The sequence below is a fragment of the Elephas maximus genome, chromosome X, assembly GCF_024166365.1.
Source record: "Elephas maximus indicus isolate mEleMax1 chromosome X, mEleMax1 primary haplotype, whole genome shotgun sequence".
Taxonomy (NCBI): Eukaryota; Metazoa; Chordata; class Mammalia; order Proboscidea; family Elephantidae; genus Elephas; species Elephas maximus.
Window position 1 is genome coordinate 19,559,438 of NC_064846.1, and position 27,670 is coordinate 19,587,107.

General features: G+C 40.3%; 1 protein-coding gene across 1 annotated transcript in view; it reads right to left on the bottom strand.

Moving 5' to 3' along the window:
• Nucleotides 1-27,670, bottom strand: part of ADGRG4 (adhesion G protein-coupled receptor G4) — a 140,140-nt gene that overhangs the window by 58,694 nt on the left and 53,776 nt on the right. The window contains exons 3-10 of the mRNA XM_049873031.1: nucleotides 20,118-26,192; nucleotides 18,981-19,075; nucleotides 17,612-17,676; nucleotides 16,062-16,108; nucleotides 14,091-14,136; nucleotides 12,467-12,630; nucleotides 10,502-10,634; nucleotides 7,855-7,973 (exon numbers count right to left, since the gene is read on the bottom strand). Of these exons, the coding sequence (XP_049728988.1) occupies nucleotides 7,855-7,973; nucleotides 10,502-10,634; nucleotides 12,467-12,630; nucleotides 14,091-14,136; nucleotides 16,062-16,108; nucleotides 17,612-17,676; nucleotides 18,981-19,075; nucleotides 20,118-26,192 (6,744 nt within the window). The remainder of the gene's footprint in view (nucleotides 1-7,854; nucleotides 7,974-10,501; nucleotides 10,635-12,466; nucleotides 12,631-14,090; nucleotides 14,137-16,061; nucleotides 16,109-17,611; nucleotides 17,677-18,980; nucleotides 19,076-20,117; nucleotides 26,193-27,670) is intronic.

Consider the following 27,670-nt stretch of genomic DNA (forward strand, 5'->3'; position numbering starts at 1 on the left):
TAAATGATTTCTGACAGTTTTCTAAAAATCTCAACCAAATACAATGTTTTTTGTTGTTGTTGTTGTTGTGGCTGTTTGTTAACTTTTTCTTCCACAAGAGAAAATTCTATTAGCTTGTCTAAAGAAAATGTGTCACTCAGAAGGAAGGAGGTCAGTGTGAAGCACAGACCTATTTTGCCGCCCACTCACTTCAAGTTGCAACATTCCCCATGGCCCTGCCTCTTGATCTTGGATCTAGGAACCATCAGAGTTGTGCTTGCTTTTCTAACTCTTCTAGATCTTCCTTGTCAGGAATCACAAATTTACATCTTCTGCAAGAAAGACAAGTCTGAGAAAGTCATTGCCTCAAGACCAATTCCCTGGCCTTTCTGCAAGGCCCTGGAATGCCCGTGCCTCAATTTCCAACAATTCATTATGCAGTAGAACCATGCCTCACATGGTGTGTATAAAATGAAATTCTATGAAGAAAACCATTATGCATACTTACAGGAACTCTATGGAATACCTGTTAAAAATCAGTGATATGGAGAAGCCAAGGCTTTCATAATAGTGGTATGAGGAGGAGCTTAGGGAAACTTCTGTACCAGAGAGATATCATCTATTATGTTTGTCAAAATTAGGAAAGACAAGTGTTCAAAATATCCAGAAACTGATAAAAGGACTTGCAATGGATCGAGAAATACTTATTAAACAAAATCTATAGAAACTTGGTAAGTACAGTGGGAGACCATGACATTCAAGTTAAGCACTGCATTCATGCCCCACAGCTTTGTCTTGTGTAAGTACTGTTCCAGTGGGCTCGGCATCCAAGTAGTAGTTCCCATCTCCCTCCACTCCCTGAGGTGGAAGAGCTACTCTTGGTGTATTTGGCAGCTAATGAACACTGATAGATCCTATTCTTCTACATTTCAGCTGTGCGGGGGGCCCATACTGGCCAGTGGCAACAGCTGGGTGGCAGTACCAGTCATCCCTCCCCAAACACACAAACAGCTCCTGCTAGATAGGGAGGATCTTGACAATAGCATCTGGTGAAGAGCATGTTCCCCACCCCACCCCCAGCTCCTGCTCCATATGACAGAGGTTCTGCCCAGATGAGGGAAAGAGAAAGCCTCAAAGTTTGGTAATGTCCTACTCCTGCCAAGGGGATGAACTGGTATTGACCAGACTGTGGAGCAATTTATGGTTTTGTCAAAAACAACAGAACAATCAGTTACGGATTAGGAAGCTAACAGCTGGGTGTGACACCAATCCAGGCAGACCAGTGAGAGCTTAACAGGAAGATCAGATAAAGAGGCTGTCAAAAAGAGCCCACTTAAAACCACAGTCATCCTTGGTGGTAAGGGAAAATGTGTGCATACCCAAGGCTACATCTTCTAAGGAATGACATCAGAGGATATACATTGTAGGAGGAGGAATAGGCTTTACTGGACTAGTCCAGTCACATTACTAAACAAATAAGCAAACAATGACAATAATAAACCCCAGGTAGGGGTTCACAATCCAGAGTTGCTATGTTATCTAAAATATCCACAAGAAATTATGAGACATGCCAAGAAACCAAAGAGTATGACCCACATGCATTAAAAAAAGAAAAAAAAGCAGGCAATAGAAATTGCTTTTGAGGGGACCCAGATGTATTACTTGGCCTAAAAAGATTTCAACACAGCTATTATTATGATTATGTTCAAAGAACTAAACAAAATCATACTTAAAGAACGAAAGAAGGTATGATGGTAATGTCCCATCAAATACAGAACATATTACATAGAAATTATTTAAAAAAAAATAACCACTGGACATTCTGAAGTTGAAAAGTACAATAACCAAAATGAAAAATTCACCAGAGGGGCTTAACAGGAGATTTGAGATGGCAGGGGAAAGGATTGCCAAACTTGAAGATGGATCAATAGAGACTATGTAATCTGAAAAACAGAGAGAAAAAAGAATAAGGAAAAATGAACAGAGCCTCAGAGAAATGTTGTTGTGTTGGCTGCCATCAAATTGGCCCCCAATTCATGGCAACTCCATGCACAGTGGAACAAAATGACACCTGGTCCTGTGCCATCACCTTGATTCATTGCAGATTAGAATATTGTGACCCATAGGGTTTTCACTGGCTGATTTTTGGAAGAAGGTTGCCAGGCCTTTCTTCCTAGTCTGCCCTAGTCTGGAAGCTCCACTGAAACTTATTCAGCATCATAACAACACATAAGCCTCCACTGATTGACAAGTGGTGGCTGTGCTTGAGGTGCATTGGCTGAGAATCTAACCTGGGTCTTCCACATAGAAGGTGAGAATTCTGCCTCTGAAGCACCACTGCTGCCATCCAGAGAAATGTGGGACACCATTAAGTGCATCAGTAATGTGTAATGAAAATTACCAGAAGGAGAGGCGAGAGAAAGGAACAGAAAAAACATTCAAAGGAATAATGACTGAAATCTTCTCGAATTGGACGAAAAACAAGCCAATCAAAAGGTAGAGACTGTCAAACTGGGTAAAAATGAATAAATAAATAAACAAGATCCAACTATATGCTATCTACAGCAGACACACTTGATATTTAAAGTTACAAAATAGCTTAAAATTAAAAGGATAGAAAAATAATCCCAAGAAAACAGCAAACACAAGAGAGCTGAAGTGGCTATACTAATACCAGGCAAAATAGACTTCAAGACAATAATTTTCCCTAGGGAAAAAGAGCAGCGTTTTATAATGATAAAAGGGTCAACCTTCCATGAAGATATAGTAATTATATCTGGTGTAGTGGTTAAGTACTATGATTGCTAACCAAAAGGTCACAGTTCAAATCCACCAGGCCCTCCTTGGAAGCCTTATGGGGCAGTTCTACCCTGTCCTATAGGGTTGCTATGAGTCGGAATTGACAGCAACGGGTTTGGTTTTTTGATATATATATACACACCTAACAACAAGTATCCCAAAATACATAAAGGGAAAACTGACAGATTGAAGGGAAATAATTTGACTATGATAGTGGCACTCTCAGTAATGGACAGAACAACCAGGAACAAAATCAACAAGGATAGAGAAGACAATAAACCAACCAGACCTAACAGACATCTATAGAACACTCCAACCAAGACAGCAGAATACACATTCTTCCCAAGTACACATGGAATATTCTCCAAGAGAGACCGTATTATATAGGCCATAAAACAAATCTCAATAAATTTAAAGGGGACTGAAATCATGCAAAGTATGTTGTCCAACAACAATGGAATTAGACTAGAAATCAATAACAGAAGGAAATTTGGAAATTCACAAGCATGTGAAAATAAAATAACATTCCTAAATAACCAATGAGTTAAAGAAGAAATCACAAGGAAACTTAGAAAACACTTACATGAATGAAAAAAAAAAACACACAACATACCAAAACATTTGGCATGCAGCTAAAGCAGTGCTTAGAGGGAAATTTATAGCTGTAATCATCTATATTTAAAAAAAAGGAAGAAAGAGTCCAAATCAATAATCTAACCTTCCACTTTAAGAAACTGGGAAAATAAGAGCAAACTAAACTGACAGCAAGAAGAAGGAAGGAAATAATAAAGATTAGAGGAGAAATTAATGAAATAGAGTATAGAAAAACAGAAGAGAAACCAACAAAACCTAAAGTTGGTTCTTCGAAAAGATCAACAAAATTCAAAAACTTTAACTATAAATGACCGGGAATAACAGAGAGAAGACTCAAATTACTAAAATCAGGAATGAGGAGGGAACATTACTAACAACCTTACAGAAATAAAAAGGATTATAAGGAAACACTATGAACAATGGTACACCAAAAAAATTAAGTAACCTGGATGAAACAGACAAAATCCTAGAAAGATACAAACTACTGATACTGACTCAAGAAGAAATAGAAAATCAGAGTAGACATATAGCAAGAGATCAAATTAGTAAAAAAATCAATAAATAAATTAGCCTTCATCAAAATTAAAAATGCTTGTGCTTCAAAGGACACCACCACGAAAGTGAAATGACAATCCACAGACTGAGAGAAAATGTTTGCAAATCATATATCTGATAAGGAACTCGTATCCAGAATACGTAAAGACATTTTACAGTTCACCAACAAAAAGACAAATAACCCAATTTAAAAGTGAGCAAAGGACTTGAATAGGCATTTCTCCAAAGGTATACACATGGCAAATAATCATATGAAAAGATGCTCAACATCGTTAGCCATTAAGGAATTGCAAACCAAAACAACAATGAGATACCACTTCATAACCACTAGCATAACTATAATAAGAAAAGATGGACAATAACAAGTGTTCACAAGGATGTGAAGAAATTGGAACCCTCATGCATTGCTGGTGAGAATGTCAAATGATGCAACCACTATCTAAAACACTTTTTCAGTTCCTCAAAAAGTTAAGCAGAGAGTTAACATACAACCCAGCAATTCCTCAAAAAGTTAAGCAGAGAGTTAACATACAACCCAGCAATTCCCCTCCTAGATATATACTCAAGAGCATTCAAAACATATATCCACATAAAAAAACGCACACAAATGTTCATAGCTGCATTATTAATAATAGCCAAAATTTGGAAACAACCCAGATGTTAAACCATTAATGAATGGCAATCAAAAGCATATCCATACAATGGAATATTACTCATCGATAAAAAGAAATGAAGTGCTATACACACCTATGTTCATTGCAGCATTATTCACAAAAGCAAAAAGATGGAAACAACATAAGTGCCCATCAACAGATGAATGAATAAATAAGTTGTGGTACATACATACAACTGAATACTGCGAAACTATAAAGAATAATGAGAAGTTAGTGAAATATCTTGCAATATGGATGAATCTGGGGGACATTATGCCAAGTGAAATATCAATCAGAAAAGAACAAATATCGTATGATCCCACTATTATAAAATGTCAACAATAGATAAATATGCACAGAAAGCAATGTTCTTGATGGTTACCAGGGATGGTAGGTGGAGGGAGAGGGAATCCCTTTCTAGATAGTAGATACTTGTAATTTTTGGTGATGGAAAGGCTATACCAAATACGAGTGAAGTTTACACAACTTGAATAAATGAAGACGGTAAGAAAAAAAAAAAGGGACAATTTTGGCAAATGCTATAACATCCACAATTTTTCAACAATAGTAATAACAACCAAAATATATGTATATGGTTTCATAGGTAGATGTGTATGAAGGCATCTGAGAGTAAATGCACGTGTATGTATAGGTGTAGCTATAGCCATATGTATATACACATTTGTGTGTGCTGCATAAATATCCATATATATAATAAAACACATAGGGGGCACACTTATAGAGACTTCGTAGACATATCCAAACAACTCTTGAGATGGGTTTGCTGGGCTAAAAGATTTAGGACCATAGTCTTGTGGGGACGACTTAGTCAGCTGGCATAATATAGTTCATAAAGATAATGTTCTACAGCCTAGTTTGGTGAGTACCATCTGGGGTTTTAAAAGCTTGTGAACAGCCATCTGAGATACAACTATTGGTCTCTACTTGTCTGGAGCAAAAGAGAACGAAGGAAACCAAAAACTCAAAGAGGAAACTAGTCCACAGAATTAAGAGCCCACACAAATCACAGCCTCTTCTAACCTAAGACTAGAGCTAGGTGTTCTCTGGCTACCACTACCTACCATTCTGAGCAGGGACATAACAGAAGATCCTAAATAGGAGAAAAATGTAGGACAATTCAAATTCCTAAAAAAGGCAAGACCTACTGACCAAGAGAGGCTAGACGAATCTCTGAGACTATTGCCCTAAAATATCCTTTGAACTTGGAATTGAAGCTATTTCTGCAGGTCACCTTTCAGCCAAATAATAGATTGGCTTGTAACACCCGTGAGTAATGTGCTCACTTAAACAATCAACTATATGAGACTAAATGGTCAATATTTACCCAAAAGGCAAGATGAGAAGGCAAGGAGCGGAAGGGAAGCTGGATCAATGGAAACAGAACAAACAAAATGGAAATAATGAGAATGCGGACACATTGTAAAACTTGTAACCAATGTCACAGAACAATTTGTACAAAAATTATTAAATGGGAATCTAATTTGCTGTGTAAACTTTTACCTAAAACACAATAAAATACTTAAAAAAAAATGATGGAGAAAAATGTAGAACAAAATGCTAACTCAAAAAGAAAGATCAGACTTACTAGTCTGACAGAGACTAGAGAAACCCGGGAGTATGGCCCTGGACACCCTCGCAGCTCAGTAATGAAGTCACTCCCAAGGCTCACCCTTCAGCCAAAGATTAAAAAAAAAAAAAAAAAAAAAAGATTAGACAGGCCCATAAAACAAAACGAGACTAAAGGGGCACAACAGCCCAGGGGCAAGGACTAGAAGTCAGGAGAGGACGGGAAAGCCTGTAATAGGGAACCCAAGGTCCAGAAGGGAGAGGGTTGATGTGTCGTGGGTTTGTTAACCAGTGTCATAAAACAATATGAGTACTATTTAATGAGAAACTAGTTTTTTCTGTAAACCTTCACCTAAAGTACAATTTTTAAAAACGTGCATTTATAACAGTATCTATTAAAATGGAAACTTTGAGAGACTAATGTTTTCATTTATGGGCACACCGTTTTGAGTTGGCCATCTCTAGAAACATACTAAACAAATTTTAAGGATTAAATATGACAGACTGCCTAAAAAAAAAAAAGAAAGAAATGAAGTACTGATACATGCCACAACATGGACGAACCTCAAAAACATATGAAGTACCCAAAATAGGCAAAATTCATAGAGACAGTAGTTGCCAGGGGCTGGCAGGGAGGGGAAAATAGGAAGTGAGGTAATGTGTTCAGGCTTCTTTTTGGCATGGTGAAAATGTTCTGGAATTAGATAGTGATGATGGTTGCACAACCTAGTAAATAGACTAAAAACCACTTGAAATGGGTGAATTTTATGGTACATCACCATAACAATTTTTAAAAAACTACATTGAGATTTTTGCTTACTAAATTACCAAAGATCTCAAAGTCTGATAACACGCTGTCTTGAGGAAGGTATTCTGAAACAGGCACTTTCGTGCCTTGTTAGTGGTAGTATAAACTGGCACAACCATTACAGAGATAATTTTGACACCATCTGGAGTTTGACTGACCCAGCAACTCCACTTTTAAGAATTTATGCTTCCGATATATCCCACAGGCATAAAATGACATAGGTATGATAGCCATCACAGCAGTATTTTTAAAGTAAAGAGTTGACAACCTAAATGCCCATCCACAGGAAAACAGGTTAAATTAACTAAATAGTGGCATGTCCATACAGTATAATACGCTGCAGTGAAAAGAGGAATAAAGAAGTTCTTTATGCGCTGACATAATAATCTCTGGGCTGTACTGTTCTGAGAAAAACGCAAGATGCAAAACAGCCTGTAGACCATGCTACACTTCATGTACGAGAAGAGAGGGAGAATAGATATATTTTTTCCTTGCAGATGGATAAAATATTTCTGTGGAGGGTAACTGAATGGCTGGGGTCAGCTCTGGGAGGAAGATGTCTCACTGCATATATTGTTTTGTTTTTTAAACATGGTCTTACCTATTAAATTTTTTTATTAAAACAAAAAAAAATAGTAATCGGCCAAAAGTTGTAAAATGAAAAAAATTCTAAAACAAAACAAAAACAAAAAAATCACTGCTATGCTTAACTTCCCGTGCCCCACCACTGACTCCATCAACATTAACCATCTAGTTTCTGATAGTGTTGTAAGGTAGATTTTCCAAAATGAGGTTGCCTGTACTCTCTCTGGTCTCAGGTCAAGTAGACAAACTAACCCAGGTTCCATTATTCCTCTAATGTGTACAAAATAGTCTTACCATCATTTATGGTAATATTAGCAAGATCCACAATCTTATTGGGAAGTTCTTGAAGCAATTTGCATTGTTTATACTTTGGTTGTTCCCACTGAGATTTGCCAGTGTTGATACTGATTGAACTGAAAAAGAGAGGAGAGAGGAACAAAAGGTATTATCTGGTTTTCTCCTTGGAGGATGATGCAAAGATAGTCTTAAAGCAAATAATAAATGGACATGTGTATCTTTGGCATGCCTCCTCTTTGCCCACCTTCGTCTCCTGGCTCAGATAAAACAGGCTAGCATTTCTTTGAAAAGTAAAGAAAACTGCTTTTGGAGAGCAGATGGTTCTAGGGCCACCATGCAGGGGTGGGTTGCAGAGAGGGGGAAAAGCAGGCAAGAGAGCCTGGAACGAGGAATAGCAATGTTCAGCTGGCCAAGAGTCAAGGCAAAGATTTTGCCCCTGTGGGCATGGCTTCTTACTCTCACTTTCTCTTCTTACCCCTATTTTAAGGGGACATTCCTATTGGGATGTTGTCTCTAGCGTATTAATTTACTCAAGGCGTTTAGTATAGCACCCTCTATAGTCATCAGCTCTCATCATCCACCCTCCCCACTACATCATTCAATTCATCCCAGCTTCTTTCAATTCAGCTAACACATTGATTGAGCGCCCACTGTGTTCTAGGAATGATGTAGGTAGCACAGACGAACAGGGCAGGGTCTTGGCCCTGGAGGAGCTTATAAATAGGTGTCTTGAGACTCTAAATCTAATTGTCTTAAATTTAGGCAAAAGGTGATATGACAAGCTGTATAAACAAAGGTGAGTCTATCAAACCACCAAGCATGAAGAACTTATTTTTAATTTTTGAGCTGAGCTGGGCTTTGAAAGGACAGAGCTGGAAAAAGGCCCTCTAAGTAGAGCAAACAGCATAAGTAGAGGAAGAGACACAAGGAAGTGCTCCCTCATTCCAGAATGCCAGCTGGTGCTTTTTGCCTGGAGCCCATGGTAAGGAAGGGAGACTACCAAGCGAGATGGTAGGAAAGAAAGCCTGTGGGTCTTGGGTGCTGTATTTATTTAGGAGTTTGGACTTAATTCTTGAGGCAATGTGCAACCTGAGCAGGAGAGTGACAATATGGCAGTCATACATTAGGAAAATCACTCTGGCCACACTGTGAAGTATATTTGGGAGGGAGAGGGCCATTAGAGGGCAGGCCATTAATGGTAGGCAAGAGATAGGAGTTTGAAGCAAGGTAGTGGCAAGGAGGTTGAAAAGTCACATCTGGCTGTGACGGTAAATGTTGTATGCCCGGACACAAAAGGACAAACACTGTATGATTCCACTTATATAAAGTATCTAAAATAGGTAAATGCATAGAGACGGAAGCTTATAAGTGGTTACCAGGGGCAGGAGGTAGAGGAAAGGGGAAGTCACTGCCCAGGAGGCACTGAATTCCTCTTAAGGGTGATGGATAATTTTGGAAACCTAGAGTGGGGATGGTTGCACAAGATGATAACATAACTAAGGCCACATGTAAAAATGGTTGAAATGTCAAATGTTTGGATATATATATATATATATGCAAATGTTTGGATATATATATATATATACACATTCTTTTTGGTTACATATATTTTGCCACAACAATTGTTTTTTGAAGCTGCATGCCTTGCTGGCTGATTAGATGGAGGTAGGATGCAGTTCAAGGTGTCTCCCTCCAAAAGAGAGCTCTTAAGCCTCTGTCAAAACCTGCTGTTTCTCTGGTCTTGCCCACTTAAGTTAATGGCATAAACCATTAATAGCAGAGAGTAAGGAAAGAGGAGCTGCTGATTAAAAAAAGAAAAATGATGAAGTCGATAATAGAAGTGATTTAGTGAATATTACGGCCATCAACGAGATGGCTTCAGAGGCAGTTTTTCAAAATGATAAGAAGAGGAATATAAAAACATGGAAAATGTTTGATAAACCATTGAGTGAAAAGGAAAATTACGTTATTGGTATAAAGACAGTGATTGCTACTACATAAAACTTAAAGGCAGACAGAGAAAGGCTGGATGAAAAAATATGCCAATCTAAAACAGCTGTGTTCTGGTGGTGGCATTAACCAAAACCAACCAAACCCAGTGCCGTCGAGTCGATTCTGACTTATAGCGACACTATAGGACAGAGTAGAACCGCCCCATAGAGTTCCCAAGGAGCGCCTGGCGGATTCAAACTGCAGACCCTTTGGTTAGCAGCCGTTGCACTTAACCACTACGCCACCAGGGTTTCCGGTAGTGGCGTTATGGGTGCCATTTTTTTTCTTCTTGAAAATTTTTCTGGCATGTTATGATGTTGCATGCATAGCTTTAAGTAGATCCAGAAAGAGAAAGAGAATAAGAAAGAGAGAGAAGGAAGGAAAGTGAAGGGGAGGGGAGGGGAGGGGAGGGGAGGGGAGGGGAGGGGAGGGGAGGGGAGGGGAGGGGAGGGGAGGGGAGGGGAGGGGAGGGGAGGGGAGGGAGAGAAGAAAGAGGAAGAAAGAAAGGAGGGAGGAAAGAAGGAAAGAGGGAGGAGGCTGGCACAGAGATGGAGGGAGGGAACCTACTCAGACGAATGACATTGAAACATGCCCCCAATTAAGTGGATCTTTGTGTATGTGAACTAGCAATTAGAAGTTGGCTGGTACATACCAGATTCTAGTAGCGTTTCCATCCTCATTTTTTATGCATCTAGTTTGAGCTGTCTCGGTGGGGTTGGTTAATAGCCACTTATATGTCCCTTTGAATTTAGAGGCTGTTTCATCAGCTTTGCACCTTCCTGGCTCTAAAGAGAAAATGTATGCACATTTTAAGTGCCTTTTGCACATAAACATCAGCAAATAAAAGAGGAAACTTTTTTTCTACCAGGTCATTTAAACCAGGCTTCACTGAAAATAGCATTAAATAGTCTCTCTCTTTTTTTTTTTTAATAAGCCACACCAGTATAGCAGCACATTTAATCCTTTTCATTAAAACCACCAGTGGACAAAACAGTTTCTGCTTTTTACAAAATGATACATAGCCATTGGGGGAAAAAAAATCGAGCCACACAAAGGGGTCTAGAGTGAAAATCAAAAGCTCCCACCTGCCCCTAGCCCTCCTTCCTAGGTAAACCAGTTGCCACTGAGTCACTGCCAACTCATAGTGACCCCATGTGTGCCACAGTAGAACTACACTCCATAGGGTTTTCAATGGCTGATTTTTTGGAAGTAGATGGCCAGGCCTTTCTTCCGAGGCACCTCTGAGTGGATTTGAACTGCCAGCCTCTCAGTTAGCAGCCAAGGGCTTAACCATTTGCACTACCCAGGGCATCTTCCCTCCTAAGTAAAAAGTAAAAAGTACCTACTATTAATTTGCTATACAAGGGCAGGAGAGTGTAGGCCAACTTCTTTCTGAGTGGCTCCTCTCTTAGTGGACTCTGGAGTGGGTTTTGTTTTAGTAAACTCAGTGTATCTGACATCACCAATATAGACAGAGAAGCCCTACTCTGAGGTTGATGCTGGGGGACAGAACTAACGACCCTCCCCCAAGGGCAGGTAGGGCAAGGTTTTGCTGCCCACCATTGCCACAGAGACGGAGATGTGATAAGACCACCCACTGGGTGCATGACCCTGATTCCGGAAATCATTCCCTCAGGAGTGGACAGAGTGACTCAAGCACTGCCCCAGCCAGCCTTGCCCAGCCATCCCAGTCTCCTCTCTGGGGGAGGAGAAAAGGTGGCTTCCTCTCAGTCTCAAAAACCCACTTCCGTTGAGTCGATTCTGATTCATAGTGACCCTATAGGATGGAGTAGAACTGCCCCACAGGGTTTGCAAGGAGCGCCTGGGGAATTCAAACTGCTGACCTTTTGATTAGAAGCCGTAGCTCTTAACCACTACGCCACCAGGGTTCCTTCTCACTCTCAGGATACCTTCATTAGCGTCATTGGCATGGTGGGCTCTGCCTGTTGCTTCAACACTTCCCTGCCTTCCATCCCCCACTCACCTTGCATGATTACTGGCTGCCCTGCACTACTTAATTAGTTCGTTGCCAAGGACTGTGCGTTCTAATGTCTATGTGTGCTATCTGGGTTAGCTCAATGTTTTCACCACTGTCTATTGGGAGAAAGGAACAAAGCTGGCAGGAATGGGGAAGGAAGTAGAGGGGGGCCTGGTAGCCTTTTTCTTTTGTCACCAAAGCCTTGCTAATCTGAAAAGAAAATGCCCAGGAGAGAAATCTGGGACAGCTCCCAGATCATTTTCCAAGAAGAATAGGCTGGCTGAGTCAATCAACAAATTAGGGAGTACCTATAGGGCACTTATTACATGCAATGAAGAAGCTCCGCAGGTCTTTGCATATTTCTGCAAGAGAGGCAAGGCTCTCACTCTGTTGATAAACTGTCCACTGCTAACATCCAGGGCTGATCAATGGTCTTGGTAAGCCCTCCAGCACTGTTTCTTTTCAGACGCTCTTAAAGGTAGAAAAGTTGTCAGAGCAAGTGGGCACTGCGGATGTGGAAAAGAGCATGAAGGTGGCATCTCTGCCCACTAAACTCTGGTTCCCTTACTATGCATTATGGGCTTGATAATAAAGGGAGTGAATTCATACCAAAATAACCCCCTCAAAAAAAATAATTACCTAGTTTTTTTACTGCAACATGTTCAGACTTTACTAATAATGTCAATTGATCTTGTGTGAAGTTTGTATAGGTGAGGTTGCCATGTATTTTGCTTTTGATCTTGTTAATCAGTTCGGTGGGTGCTAAAGAAGAGTTGGCCTTTATGATGACCTGACAAACACAGCTAAAAAGGAGAGCAAAAAAGAAAGATGTCGCAGTTAGGTCAACAGAGTGTGACTCGGCCTATGGTGCTGAAATTCTCGACAGCAGACTTAACTGGTAGTCCAGAAACATCAAACGTGTTACAACTATTAAGTAGAAAATCTTAAGAAACGCTGGAAGGCAGCATATTGAAATCTTCTGGTACATCTTCTCATAACCAAAACAGACAACTCAAAACCTATTTTCAAAAGAACGGTCAGCAAGATTTGCATTCTGTTGAAATTGACTAGCCATGCAATTTCTCTAGAAGTTTGTAATCATTAATAGAGAAGTGAGAATATTCAGGATTTACTCCTTCAGAGAAAGCCTTTTATCTTTCCGATCTCTAATTTATCCATCATTATGACAAAAAGGCAAATAGGCACATGCTCAATTAGTTTATAAAGATGTGTTCCGCAGAAGGCCCGTGCTATAATAATAATGACAGTAATTAACATTTTTGGAGCTTTTTTCCCACATGTTTTGACTCATTTTATCTTCACAAGAACCCTATGAGGTAAGTGGTATTATTACCTCCACTCTACAAAGGCATTTCTGAATATTCTGTCCACTAAAAGATATTTTATGATAGAAAAAGGTTGTCCATGACCTCAACTCCATAGCAAGGTCCTTGAACATTCTAACTTCCTCTAACATTCCTTTAAGGAGCTTATTTCAGATTCACAAACTTATCTATCTATATATTCACTTCCATTTATAGATACATATTTTTGAAGAACACATTTCCAAAGTTTCCTATCAGTTGTAGACAGTTAGACATATCTGTGTTTACTCAAAACATTTGTCAATGTCCAATCTAAGCTATACCTCACCCCTCCTCTGATCCATATTTGGTAAAGTCCCTTCTCATCCCACCCATTCCATTTGCAGTCTATCTCTTCTCAGCTTTCGGCTTTCTAGTCTGAAGATGATTCCTCTTTTTAAATTTCTTCTCTTGCTTGCAACAGACCTCTAGGATCCTAGAAATTCCAGTGACTTTTCCATGAACCTTTTTGGCTATTACGTCCCTCTTAAAAGCCATCAAGCTGACCAAAGCAGCCAGTGATCAGGGAGGAGCTAGAGCACGAGTCTGAACGGGACAAAGGCTGCCTTCCATGTTGCCTTTCAATTTCCTTGCTTGATATTTTGTGGGCCTTTTTGACCATAACAAACCCTTTATTCCCCCACCCCCAAACTATGGCCACTTTGGACCCCATTTTCTCTTCACTACAAAGAGGCAGCGGGCAGGCTGCTAGGCTGTGCTGTGACCAACTGAAACAACGTACTGCATGAAGGCAAGAGCCCAATTACAGTATCTGTGAAATAACCACCGGGTACTTTGATCTCCTTCTGACAACTCTGACCAACAGGCTGCACGTACGGAATTAAATGGAAGGAAAATCAGAACTAAATGTACTGGCTATGAATAAACCTGGCTCTTACCTGTATGGTACATGGGAAATTGTAGCCATTCCTTGTCCTTCTCTCTGTGCCAAATGATGCAAAAGCAAAGTACATAGTCACTGAAACCTTTAAACCAATGTCACCATTGAGTACAAGGTTTATTGTTAATGACAACAATCATAATTACACTTTATATTTATATAACCCATTGCCTTTTGCAAATCACCTTCAAAAATATCAACGCATTCAGTCCTCATACCAACCCTGTAAGACGGAGGGATTGTTGCCCTATTTTCTAGCTGAGAAAGCCAAGTCTTACTTTAAATGATCTGCCCAGCATCACATAGCAGACCAGTCACAGTACTGGGAGTGGAATCCAAGCCTTCTGGATCTGGGTACTAGTCTGATGATGACAATGGTAACCACTATCAAGCATTTACTATGTTCTAAGCCCCGAGCTGAGGGTGGTGGTGGTTCAGTGGTAGAATTCTTGCCTTCCATGAGGGATATGCAGGTTCAATTCCCAGTCAATGCACCTCACGTGCAGCCCCCACCCATCTGCCAGTGGAGGCTACAGTGTTGCTATAATGCTGGACAGGTTTCAGCAGAGTTTCCAGACTGAGATGGACTAGGAGGAAAGGCCTGGTGATCTGCTTCTGAAAATCAGCCAACAAAAACCCTGCAGATCACAAAGGCCAGATTCTGTTGTGCTTGGGGTCACCATGAGTTGGAGGCCAACTCCACCGCAGCTAACAACAGCAAAGCCCTAAGCTAAACACTTGATGTAAAATATCTCATTCCATCCTTTCAACAGCCCTGTGAGGGAACAGTACTATGGTTAGCTCCATTTTATGGATGAGGAAACAGACACAGAGAGATTAACTAAGTTGCCCAGGTCTCACAACCAGGAAATGGAAGAGCAGGAATTCTAACCTAAGCAGCCTGACTCTGGGGACCACATTATTCACCAACAGGCTCTTACACTTATTACTTAAGAGGAATTTTAGCTGGGTTACGGTATCTATAATGTGATAAATAAAATTTCTGACTCAGCTGTTTACAGAAAGCATTTGAATGACAGCAGATAATTTGGAATTCACTGGAGCTTTGATTGTATTTTGTATCACTTACATACGTATCTCATATTTAAATACCTTGAAAGCTGTATGCTTACTAATCTTTCTAAGTGTGATATTATAAAGCTTTGAGACACAGGAATTACCAGTTGTCATCAAGTCAGTTCTAACTCATGGCGATCCCATGTGTGTCAGCGTAGAACTGTACTCCATAGGGTTTTCAAAGGCTGATTTGTTTTTCAGAAGTAGATCACCAGGCCTTTCTTCTGAGGTGCCAAGTACGTTAACCATTTGCACAACACTGGAAAATAAGTACTGAGAATTGGGGCAAGGGTGGTGGGAGATAGTTTTACAAAACTCTGACTTCAAATCCATACAACTAGAGGGTGGATTTATCGCATCACTCTTGGAAGAGCTGCTTTTTTGCAAGATGTCTACTACCAAGATATCCCATCAACCTTTTACAATTCCCAAGTCATTCCACAAGTCTCATAGGCCACAAAATATGCCTCAAAAACCTGCCACATGGATAGTTCAGAAAAGCAGAGAATGGTTTTTTTGATGAGTTCTTGTGCCCAGTCCAAGTAAAGTCATGTAATTTTGTCCTCAATTACCAAAAATGGGCCTTGCTCAATAATATACACTTGGCAGAAGAGTTATTGATTTATTTATCTTTGACGGAGTCCGTGAGTGATGTAAACAGTTAACGCGCTCGCTACTAACTGAAAGGTTGGAGGTTCAAGTCCACCCAGGTGTGCCTTGGAAGAAATGCCTAGCAATCTACTTCCAAACAAAATCAGCCATTGAAAACCCTATGGAGCGGAGTTCTACTCTGACACACATGGGGGCGCAATGAGTCAGAATTGACCTGATGGCAACTGGTACTGATAATCAGGTACAGAACGGGTCACATGCAGATTTGGTTTGAAAAAATTACTTACAAAAGCTCGGTCCATGGTTACTTCTTCCTCAGACATGTCTCTGTATCAAAAGCAGCACAAAATTACAGAAAAAGTAAATGTAGTACCAAATACATGAGGACACGAGATCAGGAGAAAGACACCTTTGAGGCAGAACAGTAGAACCCCTGAGCTGGGATCCGAATAGTGAAAGAACTCCAAGGGAACACTTCGAAAGAGCTTGGTCGTTACTTGCAGATCAGAGTGGTGGTGAACCTTTGACTCAACAATCTCATTTCCAGGAACCCATCCCACAGCAGTATCAGGAAAGGTGCATAAAAATATACACACAAGGGTGGAAATAACCCGAATGCCCAACACTAGGTAATTGGATAAAGACACCCATGCAAAAGTATCCTATTCAGCCATTAAAATGAATAAGCTAGATCTACATGTATTGACATGAAAAAATGCATATGATATATTCTAAAGTAAGAAAAGAAGGTTATAAAACAGTATGTGGAGTTGGATCCCATTCTCTCAGTAAATGCATGGAAACAAATCCAGAGGAATATATAAAAAGAAAACAAACAAAAAAAAACTGTTACCAGGAGTTCTTGATGGCAGGGGGAAGTTTCTAGAAATTTTCACTATCCATGTTATAAATATCTATAAAGATTTAAGATTTTATAATGGCCACTTATTACTTTTGTAATAAAGAAAAATAATAGACACATTTTTACAAAGAATGTTGTATATTCTAAACATCCCTAATTTTCTTTGAGCAATCTATCATGGATTCACATATATTAATTTATATGAACCTTCCTTGAACCTTTTTATATCTAACCATGTCAGAGAAACCAAAATCCCAGTGTGTAGAAAAAGGTAGCCACATGTATTTTAAAAATCAACTTACCATGGTATACAGAGCCATGCCTATTTATCAAAGTGCTGCTTCTGGGTGTTCCTTTAACAGAATGACTAGTATATGTGCAAGGTAAGAGCAGAGGAAATATTTCTGAGATGACCAACTGCCTTTGCCCTGGTCTCCTTGATATTACTCAGAGCCTGTGGATTTCACTGCAATCACCTTTCCAAATTTGGGCACGAGCAAGGCTTGGACTATTCAACATTCCTCACTTTAAACATTTCAAGTTCCCTTTGGAATTTGTAATTCTTGAAAGTGCATTGTCCTAAAATAAAAGGCCTTATAAATCCTCCTGCATTGACCATCCTTGCCTTTCGCCCTTTTAAAACATGATTTAAAACCAAAAAAACCACAGCATCCTAGAATTTCAGAGCTAAAGGGGCCATTAGCGGTAACTGGTCCAATTCCACTGTTTCCTCTATTTGTTTTCTTCTATTTTGTTCTCCCAATTGGCTCAGTACCCTACAGTAATCATGCAAATTTCATCTTCATTCCAGAAAGGATGCACATGCAGAAGGGATCATGTGACTAAAAATGCAGCAGTCCCTAAGACTCAGACATAAACAAAGGAAATCCTCTTTGGATATGAACAGACATGTTACCAGATGCACCCTCAAACTGCCCTTCCACCCACTGTACACAACTCTCACATACCTGCTTTTAATTTGGGTAGCCAGATTAGCAAGAGTAAATTCACTGTCTTGAAATATAAAATTCAACTGTGAAAGACAAAAAAAAAAAAAAAGTCCATCAGTGTTAGCATTCCCCCTCCTCTATCTTAACCCAGCAAAGTCACCTGGGACAATGTGATCATTAGGCTGCATTCATTATTTCAGTTGGCTCAACATTTCCATCCGCTCCATTCGGTTTTCCAATTTGCATTTTACCCACCCATTTTCAAGCACTATAATCATGTCATATACACGTCAAAATAAATGCTGATGGAGAGACCGGGGAAACAGATACTATCAGTCACTGTGAGTGGGGGAGGGCACAAATTAGTATAACATATCTGGAAGGCAATTTAGCAAACAGCTATTAAAATGTAAAATGCTTATGCCCTTTGACCTTGCAATTCCAATTCTAGGAATTTATCCTGTAAACATACTCATGCACCTCCAAAATTTATTCCAATGACATCATTTTCAGCATTGTTTCTAAATAGAGAAAAAATAGAAACAACATAAATGTCCACCAGCAGATGCCTGCATTAAAGGAAAAACAACGAAATTATAACCACCTAGTGAAATCCTATGCATCTGTTACAGTGTTTGAGGTAGACCTGTATTTACCAGCATGAATACACTCAAAGATACATGATTAAGTGGAGAAAACACAAGCTTCAGAATAGCATAACTAGTATGAGTCCACTTTTTTTTTTAAGGGACATACACATCCATGTGGGTATATGCACAGAAAAAAAATTCAGAAGAATTAAAAAAAAACCCAGTGCCCTCGAGTCAATTCCGACTCATAGCGACCCTATAGTTAATGTAAGGAGCAGTATTAGAAAGGACATTCATACACTTTCTGGGTTTCAGATTTCTATGTCTGAATTTTTTACATAGTCTATATATTACTCCTATTTTTTTTTTACCAGAAAAATAAGGATAAATAAAACATCACATTGGAGACAGAGAAAAAAATTAGAATGCAGAAAACAAAAATATTTAAATACAATGGCATAGACTTTGTCATCACTGCTCTCCAACTTCCCCCAAATAGGACAATTTGGCAAAGACTCAGAATTTGTGTCAGTGGAAGGAAATGTACAGATTTAAACAAATTAAAATAATAACACCCTGTTAAGGCTTACAACACTGGTACTATGGAATAGAAACTGCATACACCCTCATGATGCTGCTTACAGAGCAGATAGATTTACAGCAAAAAAAAAAGCTGTGAAATGGATTATGGGTAGAAAAAATAAAGCATAGTTTTAATCTACAGTTTCTTTCTCTCTCTATATATACATAGTCACATATATTTATGTGTAGCATAAATATTCAAAAGATTTTTTTACCCAATATTCTGCAAATTCATTTATAACACTGGTAATAGGGGTCCTTGGCTCTCCATCAAAGACTGAGAAGATCATTTCAATATTGTAGAAGGATACTGTAATTTAAAACAAGAAGATTAATTTTGTCCTTTCATTTGGTTCAAGAAATTTGACTGTCTGTAAATTTGGTCAAAAATGATTTCCATTTTACAGCAAACCAAACAGTGATGTCTCATTCTTAATCTTTGGTTAATTCCAAGAGCAAGAGCCAGCACTTTTGACCATATATCCAAAAGACAAACAATATGTTACCATCCAGTTTTTGCTTTATTTCCACGGTTCCCTGCTTTCTACACAGTTGATAGACATTCTGCAAATCTCCCCAAATCCTCCACTGTCATTGGCCAACAGATTTCCAGTCCATTCAGTGACCAAGCTGAATATTATCTCACAAGATCATTTGTACTGAGACAACAACTGTTTCTTTCTGTACCTTCCTTTCTCCTTCAAGCTATCCTCTCCTTATGTCCCTGTTGATCTTATGGATCCTATCAAATTTCAACTTTGGAAAGTTAAAAGTTGTAGGAGCATACAAAACTTGAGCAATATGGAAGCCAAATACTCCCTGGCCATGGTTAAGCGTTCCTACCCAGCTGGACGTGAGGACTGGAGAAGGCTGAGACCTGTTTAAGAGGTATTGATAAAGGCAGGATAGATTATCTTCTGGTGTTTTCTGATGTGAGGTCAATATGAGTGGCCCTAGGCCATCTAATCCTCTTACTGGGGAGAGGGTGAGGTCCCTGATCCATGTTCACATTGGCAGAGTCAAAGTCAAGGGCTCGGGAACAAAACTGGTGGAAAAGGGGGCTTAGAAATATCATACTGAGTGAAAAGATACATTTGCACCATAATTGAAAAAAGTAAAGATAAGCAAGATGGCTACAGAAGTCTATGTTTTGACCAGGTATCCACTGTTCCCACTATCTGAAGAAGGTAAGAAACATCACTGCACCCTTCTTTATTCTTTTCTTCCTTCAGAGAGCTGACCACATTGAAGAACACATGGCCCATTGTGCATGCATCCTGCTAGGTATACAAAAATATTTAAACACAATGGCATAGATTTTGTCATCACAATGGCACATTGTGGAACAGTACCTGTATACTCAGCAGCAATAGTGGAAGTCAATGTTTCTGTAGACAGAAAGGAAGGTGTGCTGTTCAGCCCGGTAGTCTCAAAAGAGGAAGAGATTAGTGAAGACCCAGTTGCTGTAGAAGGATGTGTCACTCCAGTGGATATGAGTGGAAATGAGGCTCTATTCGTAGGGGAAGTAGTAGTGGTTATATTTGGAAGGGAGTCCAGTGTGGGCTTAGGAAGAACTAAAGTAGGGGATACTGATACAGCTGGGATACTGCTCCATGAAGATGTTACTGTAGGGCTGGACAGAGGTATGGAACCAACAGACAGGGTGTGATCAGTTGTAAGAGGTGACATACTCATCCTGCTAAATGATGGAAGTAGAGACACAGTCCTGGAGTTGGCCATCACAGTGATTCTGGGGAATGCCCTAGGGGATGTGGAAATGTATGCATTGTCATCTGTGATTTTTACAGACACAGGGAGAGAAGCTGGGAATCCGGTAGGTGTAGGCATGGGGTTAGTGAGTATGGTGCCTACAGTAGCAAAGGGTAGTGTTGTAAAGTTAGTAAATGGGTGTGCTGGTGTTGTGTCAGAAGTCAGAAATGTGGATTTTGGCTCCTCTACTGTAGAAGTTATAACTTGAGGGGCTTTGGATACAGTTGCCAGAGGGGAAACTGAAGGGAAACTAGATGAGATCCAAATCAGCGTGGGTAAAGTAGCAGCCTTCGAAATTGTAGATCCTGCAGCAGCACTAGAAGGTTTCGATGGAAGTGTGATCCCAGGAGTTACAGATGTTGATGTCTTCTCAAATGTTTGCTTAATGTCAGCCAAGGTGGTAGGGATAGCTCTTGAAGATGCTGATAATGAAGGACTCTCAAACAGCCCAAAGGTAGAAAGAATCCCAGACATGGGAATTGATGGCTTTGAGGCAGTATCTTCAGATACGAGGCCAGTCTGAGGGGCTATGAATATTGACAAAGACCCTGGGACAAGTTGTAGAGTTGCTGTTTCCATGTTGTTGGGTGTAGGTACATGAGCAGTGGTGGAAACTGGAAATTGAGAATCTGTAGCTGTGAGTGTACTCCAGGAAGTCTTAAGAAAAGACTCAGAGTTACTAGATGTTATTGCTGTTCCCAGAATTGGAAATTCAGTCATGTGGGTTGTAGAAACTGTAGAGGTCTTTGTAGTAGAGAATTCTGTTTCAATACTATGAGGCGAATAAAGAAATGATGTCAAAGAGAGTGGAGTTGCTATGAATGGGGTCAATGGAGGATATGAAATAGGAGTATTGATAGATGTGGCACTTTTTGTTAGTTCATCTGTTAAGGGAGTATTTTCTGACAAGGAAGTCATCTTTCCAGTATTAGAAGAAAGGTAAGTGGTGACTTTCACACTTTTTGTGGGTCCAGGAATGCCGGTAAAGCTAGTCAAAGATGGGGAAACCTGAATATTCAAGGATGTATGGAGATTACCTGAAGGAGTAAGTGAAGGCACGTTTTCAGGGACAACAGTTCTGGAATAAGTATTTGTGAGAGCTGTCTCTGTACCACTACTCACAGTAGTTAGGGAGCTGTGAGTAATCCCAGGTAATAGGCTCAGAGTTGTAGCCTCATCTCCTTGTGATGGTTGTTGAGCTGTTGATAGAATTGGTGAAAATGTGATCGTTGGGGTGGAAGAAACAGCTTCAGTGTTCTTAGAACTGAGTAGAGAGAAGACAGTGGTGCCTATCAGTGGAGTCACTATCCCAGCCTTAACAGTGGTTGGGATGGTTTTCACAGAGGGAAAAGTTGACTCTTCCAGAGAGAAAAAGGTTGTAGGTGTGATGCTGGAAGACATCTTTGTCATTTCTGAAGTAGCGAAAGCAGGGGAAACCACTGTGCCTTTTGCAGAAGGCCCAGCATATGTCACAGGTATGACATCCAATGTAGATGTTTCTATGGTCATAGCAGTCCTTGGGGTAATTGAAGCTGATAAAGTAGGGAATGGCCCAGCTGTTGTGGAAGTACCAGAAGAAACCACCACAGGTGAGAAAGCAGAGTCATTAACTGGCAGTAAGACTATCTCAGACATTGGCCCAGAAGTGGCTGCAACTGAGCTTTTCCAACAACCTGGGGATGTTGTTTCAGAAGACTGAGTCATTAGAATTGTGGGAGTCTCAGGAATTCTTTTGGAAGTGAAAGCAGTGACATTAATTGGCAATGAGGACATCTGGGAAATGGGAATACGTGTTGCCATAGAGGTTTTCCCAAGAAGTGATGTAGGTACATTTGGAACAGAAAGGGCTGTAGTGATCCTGTCAGTAGAGATAATAGGAAAACTGGCATTGAATAGTTCCGTTGTGAAAAGAGACAGGGACTCAGGGGAAGCCTGTGTGCTTTCAGAAATAGGAGAGGAAACTGAAGTCACCTCAGTTTGAGTCCTAAGTGAAGGCAAGTGTGAAGTAGTTGTGTTGATGTTCATAAAATTCAATAATCTGGTTGTCCTAGGAGTTGCGGTATCTATAAATGAAGTATCCTGGTGGAATGAGACAAGGCGAGTCACAGAGGTGGGGCTTAATATCATTTCCACAGATCTGGGAGTATACACTGAAGGGGCACTCATGCTTTCTTTTTCCAGAGACAAAAAAGTGGTGGTTGTCAGAGCTTGTGGAGGGAGATCTGTTTTCCCAAGCCTGGTAGACATTTCTGAAATATGAGCATCTACAGTATTATTTGAGGTCAAAGTAGCTGTAGTCTGTGTGCTCCCAGAAGTGGAAGATGAAGCTGAATTTCCCTCAGGCAGAGTCCCAAGTGGAATCTCTGAAGGTGAATATGTTTGGTGACTGGAAATTTTTAGGGTTTCTGAAAATCCCATATCTGTCATTTTCAAGGATGAAGTACCCTGAGAATATGAAATAAAATAATTCTTTGATGGGGACATTTCTATTGTATCCATAGTTTTAGGAGTGTTTCCCAAGGAAGTGATCGCCTGCTCTTTGTCAGATGATACGGTAGAGGTGCCTATCATCAGTAGAGTGGGAACGGGTGTGTTTACAAGACGTGTAGAAGATTGAGAATTGTGAATGTCTATTGAGGTAGTAAACTTGTTGGCAGAGGTGTGTGAGGGCATGGTCTCGTCAACAACAGAAGTTTCTGTGGTGCCAGTAACCAAGCTAAGAGCATCTGTGCCACCACTCAAACTATGTAGAAAGCTCAGAGCATGGGTAGATCTTTCCAGCACTGTAGCCTCTGCCACCTGAGATGCAGATTGGGTTGCTACTGGTGTAGATGCAGTTGAGATCACATGAGTGGAGGACACAACAGGAATGTTGTTAGGGAGAGACGTGGAATAGGTAAGAGTATGTGTAGATGGAGTTACTGTGTCAGATGAGGTGGAATGAAGGGTGGTATCAACCTTAGTTGTCATAGGAGTGGGGGGTCTCAGTGAAGGGACTGGAGTTTCTGTCAGAGAGGGAAATGTCATGGGTGTCATTTTGACAGAGATCACTGTGCCTTCTGAAGTGGTGAGAATAGAGTCTCTGTGGGTAGGCATGTTATTGCTGGTTGTGGAAGCAGTCTGACTCAATGTTGTCATTGATGCTGTGGTCACGGTAGCTGATGGCAGAGTTGAGACATCTGAGAGCATAGATGTGGAGAAAGTCCTGGCTGGTGTTGAAGGCTCAGGCATGGTCACCTTAGTCTCATTAGATACCATCATAGAAGTGACAGCAGAGCCATTAACTGGCAGTGAGAACATATGGGTCACAGGCCCAGGGGTTGCTGGGGAATGGGTAGATATAGGCTGTGGAGGTAACATGCCAGCAGACAAGGACATAGCTGTCCTGTCCGTAGGAGTAGTGGTGAAAATGGTTCCAAGTATCCTTGTTGTGGATACATCCAGGAGTTCAGGGAGTGTCCATGCAAGCCCAGAAGTGGGAGATGGAACTGAGTTCCCCTCACGTAGACTCTCTGAAGTCCAACCTGCTGTATACGTATGGGTGGAATTAAAGATTTCTGTAGTTGCATTGTACGAACTCAAACTCTTAGGTGTGGTTTTCACAGATTTTGTTGTAAACCAACTTCTAACCTCGGTAGTTGTGTTTTTATTATCCACTAGGGTACTGGTCTTTTCTATATTGGGAAAAGGGGAAATGGTGGTCAAGGCTGTCACCATTTGCGCAGATTCATCTGTTACCTCCAGCATTGTTGAAAATGGAGAAACCTCAGATGTCACTGCTGTAGTTGATTTTCCTTTAAGATAATGGGAAGTTGTTTCTTTTCTTGTTACAGTAGCATTGGAAATTTGTGTCGCCACAGACTTTGGAACAAGGTCTGTTGTCTCTCCAAACGCAATTGTAACATTTGTTTCTGTTTGTGTGGTCTCAGAAGGGCTCTCCTCAGTAGAAAAATTTGATTTAACGTCAGCAAGGGTAGATGTCGTATCTTCTGGTGGGACAACTGTCTCCCTTGGTGTTGAAAGAAGTTCATTTGCAGCTACTGTGGACATAGGGGTGGTTTTTAGTAGTAACTCAGATGATTTGGGTACAGATGTGGTGCCAGAAACTGTGGAGAAATTAGTAAACCACAGTGACATCAGTTTGGATAGAGCTGTTGTATATCTGGCTGTAGCAGTAATAGTAGCATCAGCAGCAGTAGTAGCCTCGCTCCCTGTGGATGCTTCTGGTGGAGTGATAATGTTAGTAGTTGTGGATGAATGTTCTATATTAGAAGTACCCCCATGGAATGCTGATAGGAAATTTTCTTTAGGCATCAATGTAAGTATGGTGCTTGTATTTACAGATGTCAAAAGATTTTGATCTCGCCTGGGAGTCCGAGCGGTCTCATTGGTGGAGAATAGGTGAGCAGCTTCATCAGTTATAGTTGTGGGGCCCGATCCAGATACCTTGGCTGTGGAAGTTGATCTAGTGGAACTCAAAAGAAACATGTTTTCACCAGCTGTGGGCATATTCTGTGTATATACTGGCCCTGTGATTGGGGGGGAAAGACTAGTTTCAGCCACTGTAGGTTCAAGTGTGATTCCTGGAGTTAAGACTGTAAGTGTAGTCTCATCATCAATAACTGTCTGTACACTCTGAACTCCAATGAATGGAGAGGATGCCCTGAAAGAAAGGGCCATAGAAGAGGCCTCTTTTGGCATGGAGGTAGATATGGCATCCTCCACTCTGGGTGACGAGACATCCTGGAAATTTGTAGATGTCAATTCTGTTTCAGCTGTTTTTAGGGCAAGGGTGGTCTCAATAGGCCTAGCTGGAAGAGTCATTGAATGAACTGTAAATGCTATTTCCATATCAGCTCTTGCTGACGTAGATGCAGTCTGATTTCTAGGAAATACAGAGTCCACTGGAGCAGCTGTGGAGATGAGCTCAGGCTCAGGTGGGAATGCTAATGCAGTCCCAATGGTAGTACTTGTAGCTGAAGTCTGTTCCACTGTGGACCAAGGCACAGTTCCAGCAGTTGAAAATGCAAGAAACACCTGGCCAGTTGTGGATATAGGGAGTGCCCCAATATCTGTGGATCTGTGTTTGGGCCAAGATGTTGTAGTCATGGATGTCGACTCAACAGATGAGAATAAGGATGTTGTCTTTGTAATGGCAGACTGTGATCTAGTTGCTGAAGTTTTAGATACAACTGAATTATTGGTAAATCCAGATGTGTATAGAAAATCAGTAGCTGTAGTTTGATGAAAGGCCTCAGAAGTAATGGCTTCAGCCATTTTTGTTGTCATTGTCCTTTCTGATGATGGAGAATTACTTGTTTTCATGGAATTGTTATTAGTAATTATGGATATACTCTTGGTAGGCAGAGTGATGGCTGCTGAAGTAAGTAAAGTATCTGCTGCTAATGTGGATATCTCAGCTACGGATGGCTTAAAATTTTTTGATGCAGTCGTTGTTTCCAGAGGTGGAGACGTTGTGTTGGAATATGATATGGTTGTATAATTAGTTGCAAACACAGGTATACTTTTAGACATCACCGTAGAGGAATATAAAGTCTTTTGTGGTTTTAGTCCAGTAATTTGGGATGGAGTTGTCAAATCTATTTGTTGTGAAACAGTTGTACTTGTTCCTTGAATTGTTATATTATCAGAAACAACTGAAAAATGAGAAAGCATGTATTACTTTGTATTCAGCTTTAGAAATCAGAGACAATTACTTAAGAAAGAGGGAATAATCAGATATAATCAAATCACTGGATTATTTGGTTTTTCTCTAGATGATTTGCCACATTCTAAAGTCTCTACAGGAGCCCTGGTGGCACAGTGGTTAAGAGCTCAACTACTAACCAAAAGGTCGGCATTTGGAATCCACCAGGTGCTCCTTGGAAACCCTCTGGGGCAGTTCTACTCTGTCCCATAGGGTCGCTATGAGTCAGAATCGACCTGACAGCAACAGGTTTGGTTTTTTTTTTTTTTAAGTCTCTACATGGTTCTCATAGTGCACTGGTTAAGTAACTAGTAGAAGGCCATCCATTCCATAGTGTCTCCATAAACTATATATTGTTGCTGTTGTTGCATGCTGTTAAGTTGATTCCGACTCACAGCGAACCTACAGGACAGAGTAGTAATGCCCCATAGGGTTTCCAAGGAGTGCCTGGGGGATTTGAACTGCCAACCTTCTGGTTATCATCCTGAGCTCTTAACTGCTTTGCCATCAAGGCTCCATAAATGATATAGCCAAAAAAAATAAATAAGTTATATTTTACATATAAGAGGGATGCGTGCTAGTGCAGTATGCTAATTAGGAGGATCAGCTTTGGGAAATGGACAAATTAATTCCTTAAAAGACACAGCTATCAAAACTCCCTCAGGAAGAAATATATAATCTGAATAGTTCTATATTCATCAACAAAATTAAATTTTGTAGTTAAAAATCTTTCCAAATCCAGCTTTGGGTTCAAATAGATACAGTTTCAAATCCTGGATTCATCATTTATTCATTAGGTGCCCTTAGGCTAGTTACTTTACCTCTCTGTGCTTCAAGTTTCTCTTCTATAACGTGAGAATTACAATAACACCTACCTTATAAAATTGTTGTGAGAATTAAGTATATTAATGCATGTAAAGCCCTTAGCATAGTGCCTGAGCACTTAGGAAGTGTTCAAATATAGTTAACTGTTGTCAGTAAGGAAAGCCTGGTGGTGTAGTGGTTAAGAGCTACGGCTGTTAACCAAAAGGCTGGCAGTTCGGATACACCAGGTGCTCCCTGGAAACCCTATGGGGGTAGTTCTACTCTGTCTTACAGGGTCACTATGAGTCGGAATTGACTTGAGGGCAATGTGCTTGGTTTTTTTTGTTTGGTTGTCAGTAAAAACTTGCTACTTTAGACTTGGTCAAATTTCTATTGCCCGTCTAAACACTATAGATTGAAAATATTTTGATCTGGAGCCCCAAGATTAAAAAATTTTTAACATACACCACTTATGTATGTATATTTATCTATAATGTATACATGTGTATACCAAATCACCAAACCCATTGCCATTGAGTCAATTCTGACTCATAGAGACCCCACAGGACAGAGTAGAACTGCCCCATCAGGTTTCCAAGGAGAGGCTGGTGGATTCAAACTGCC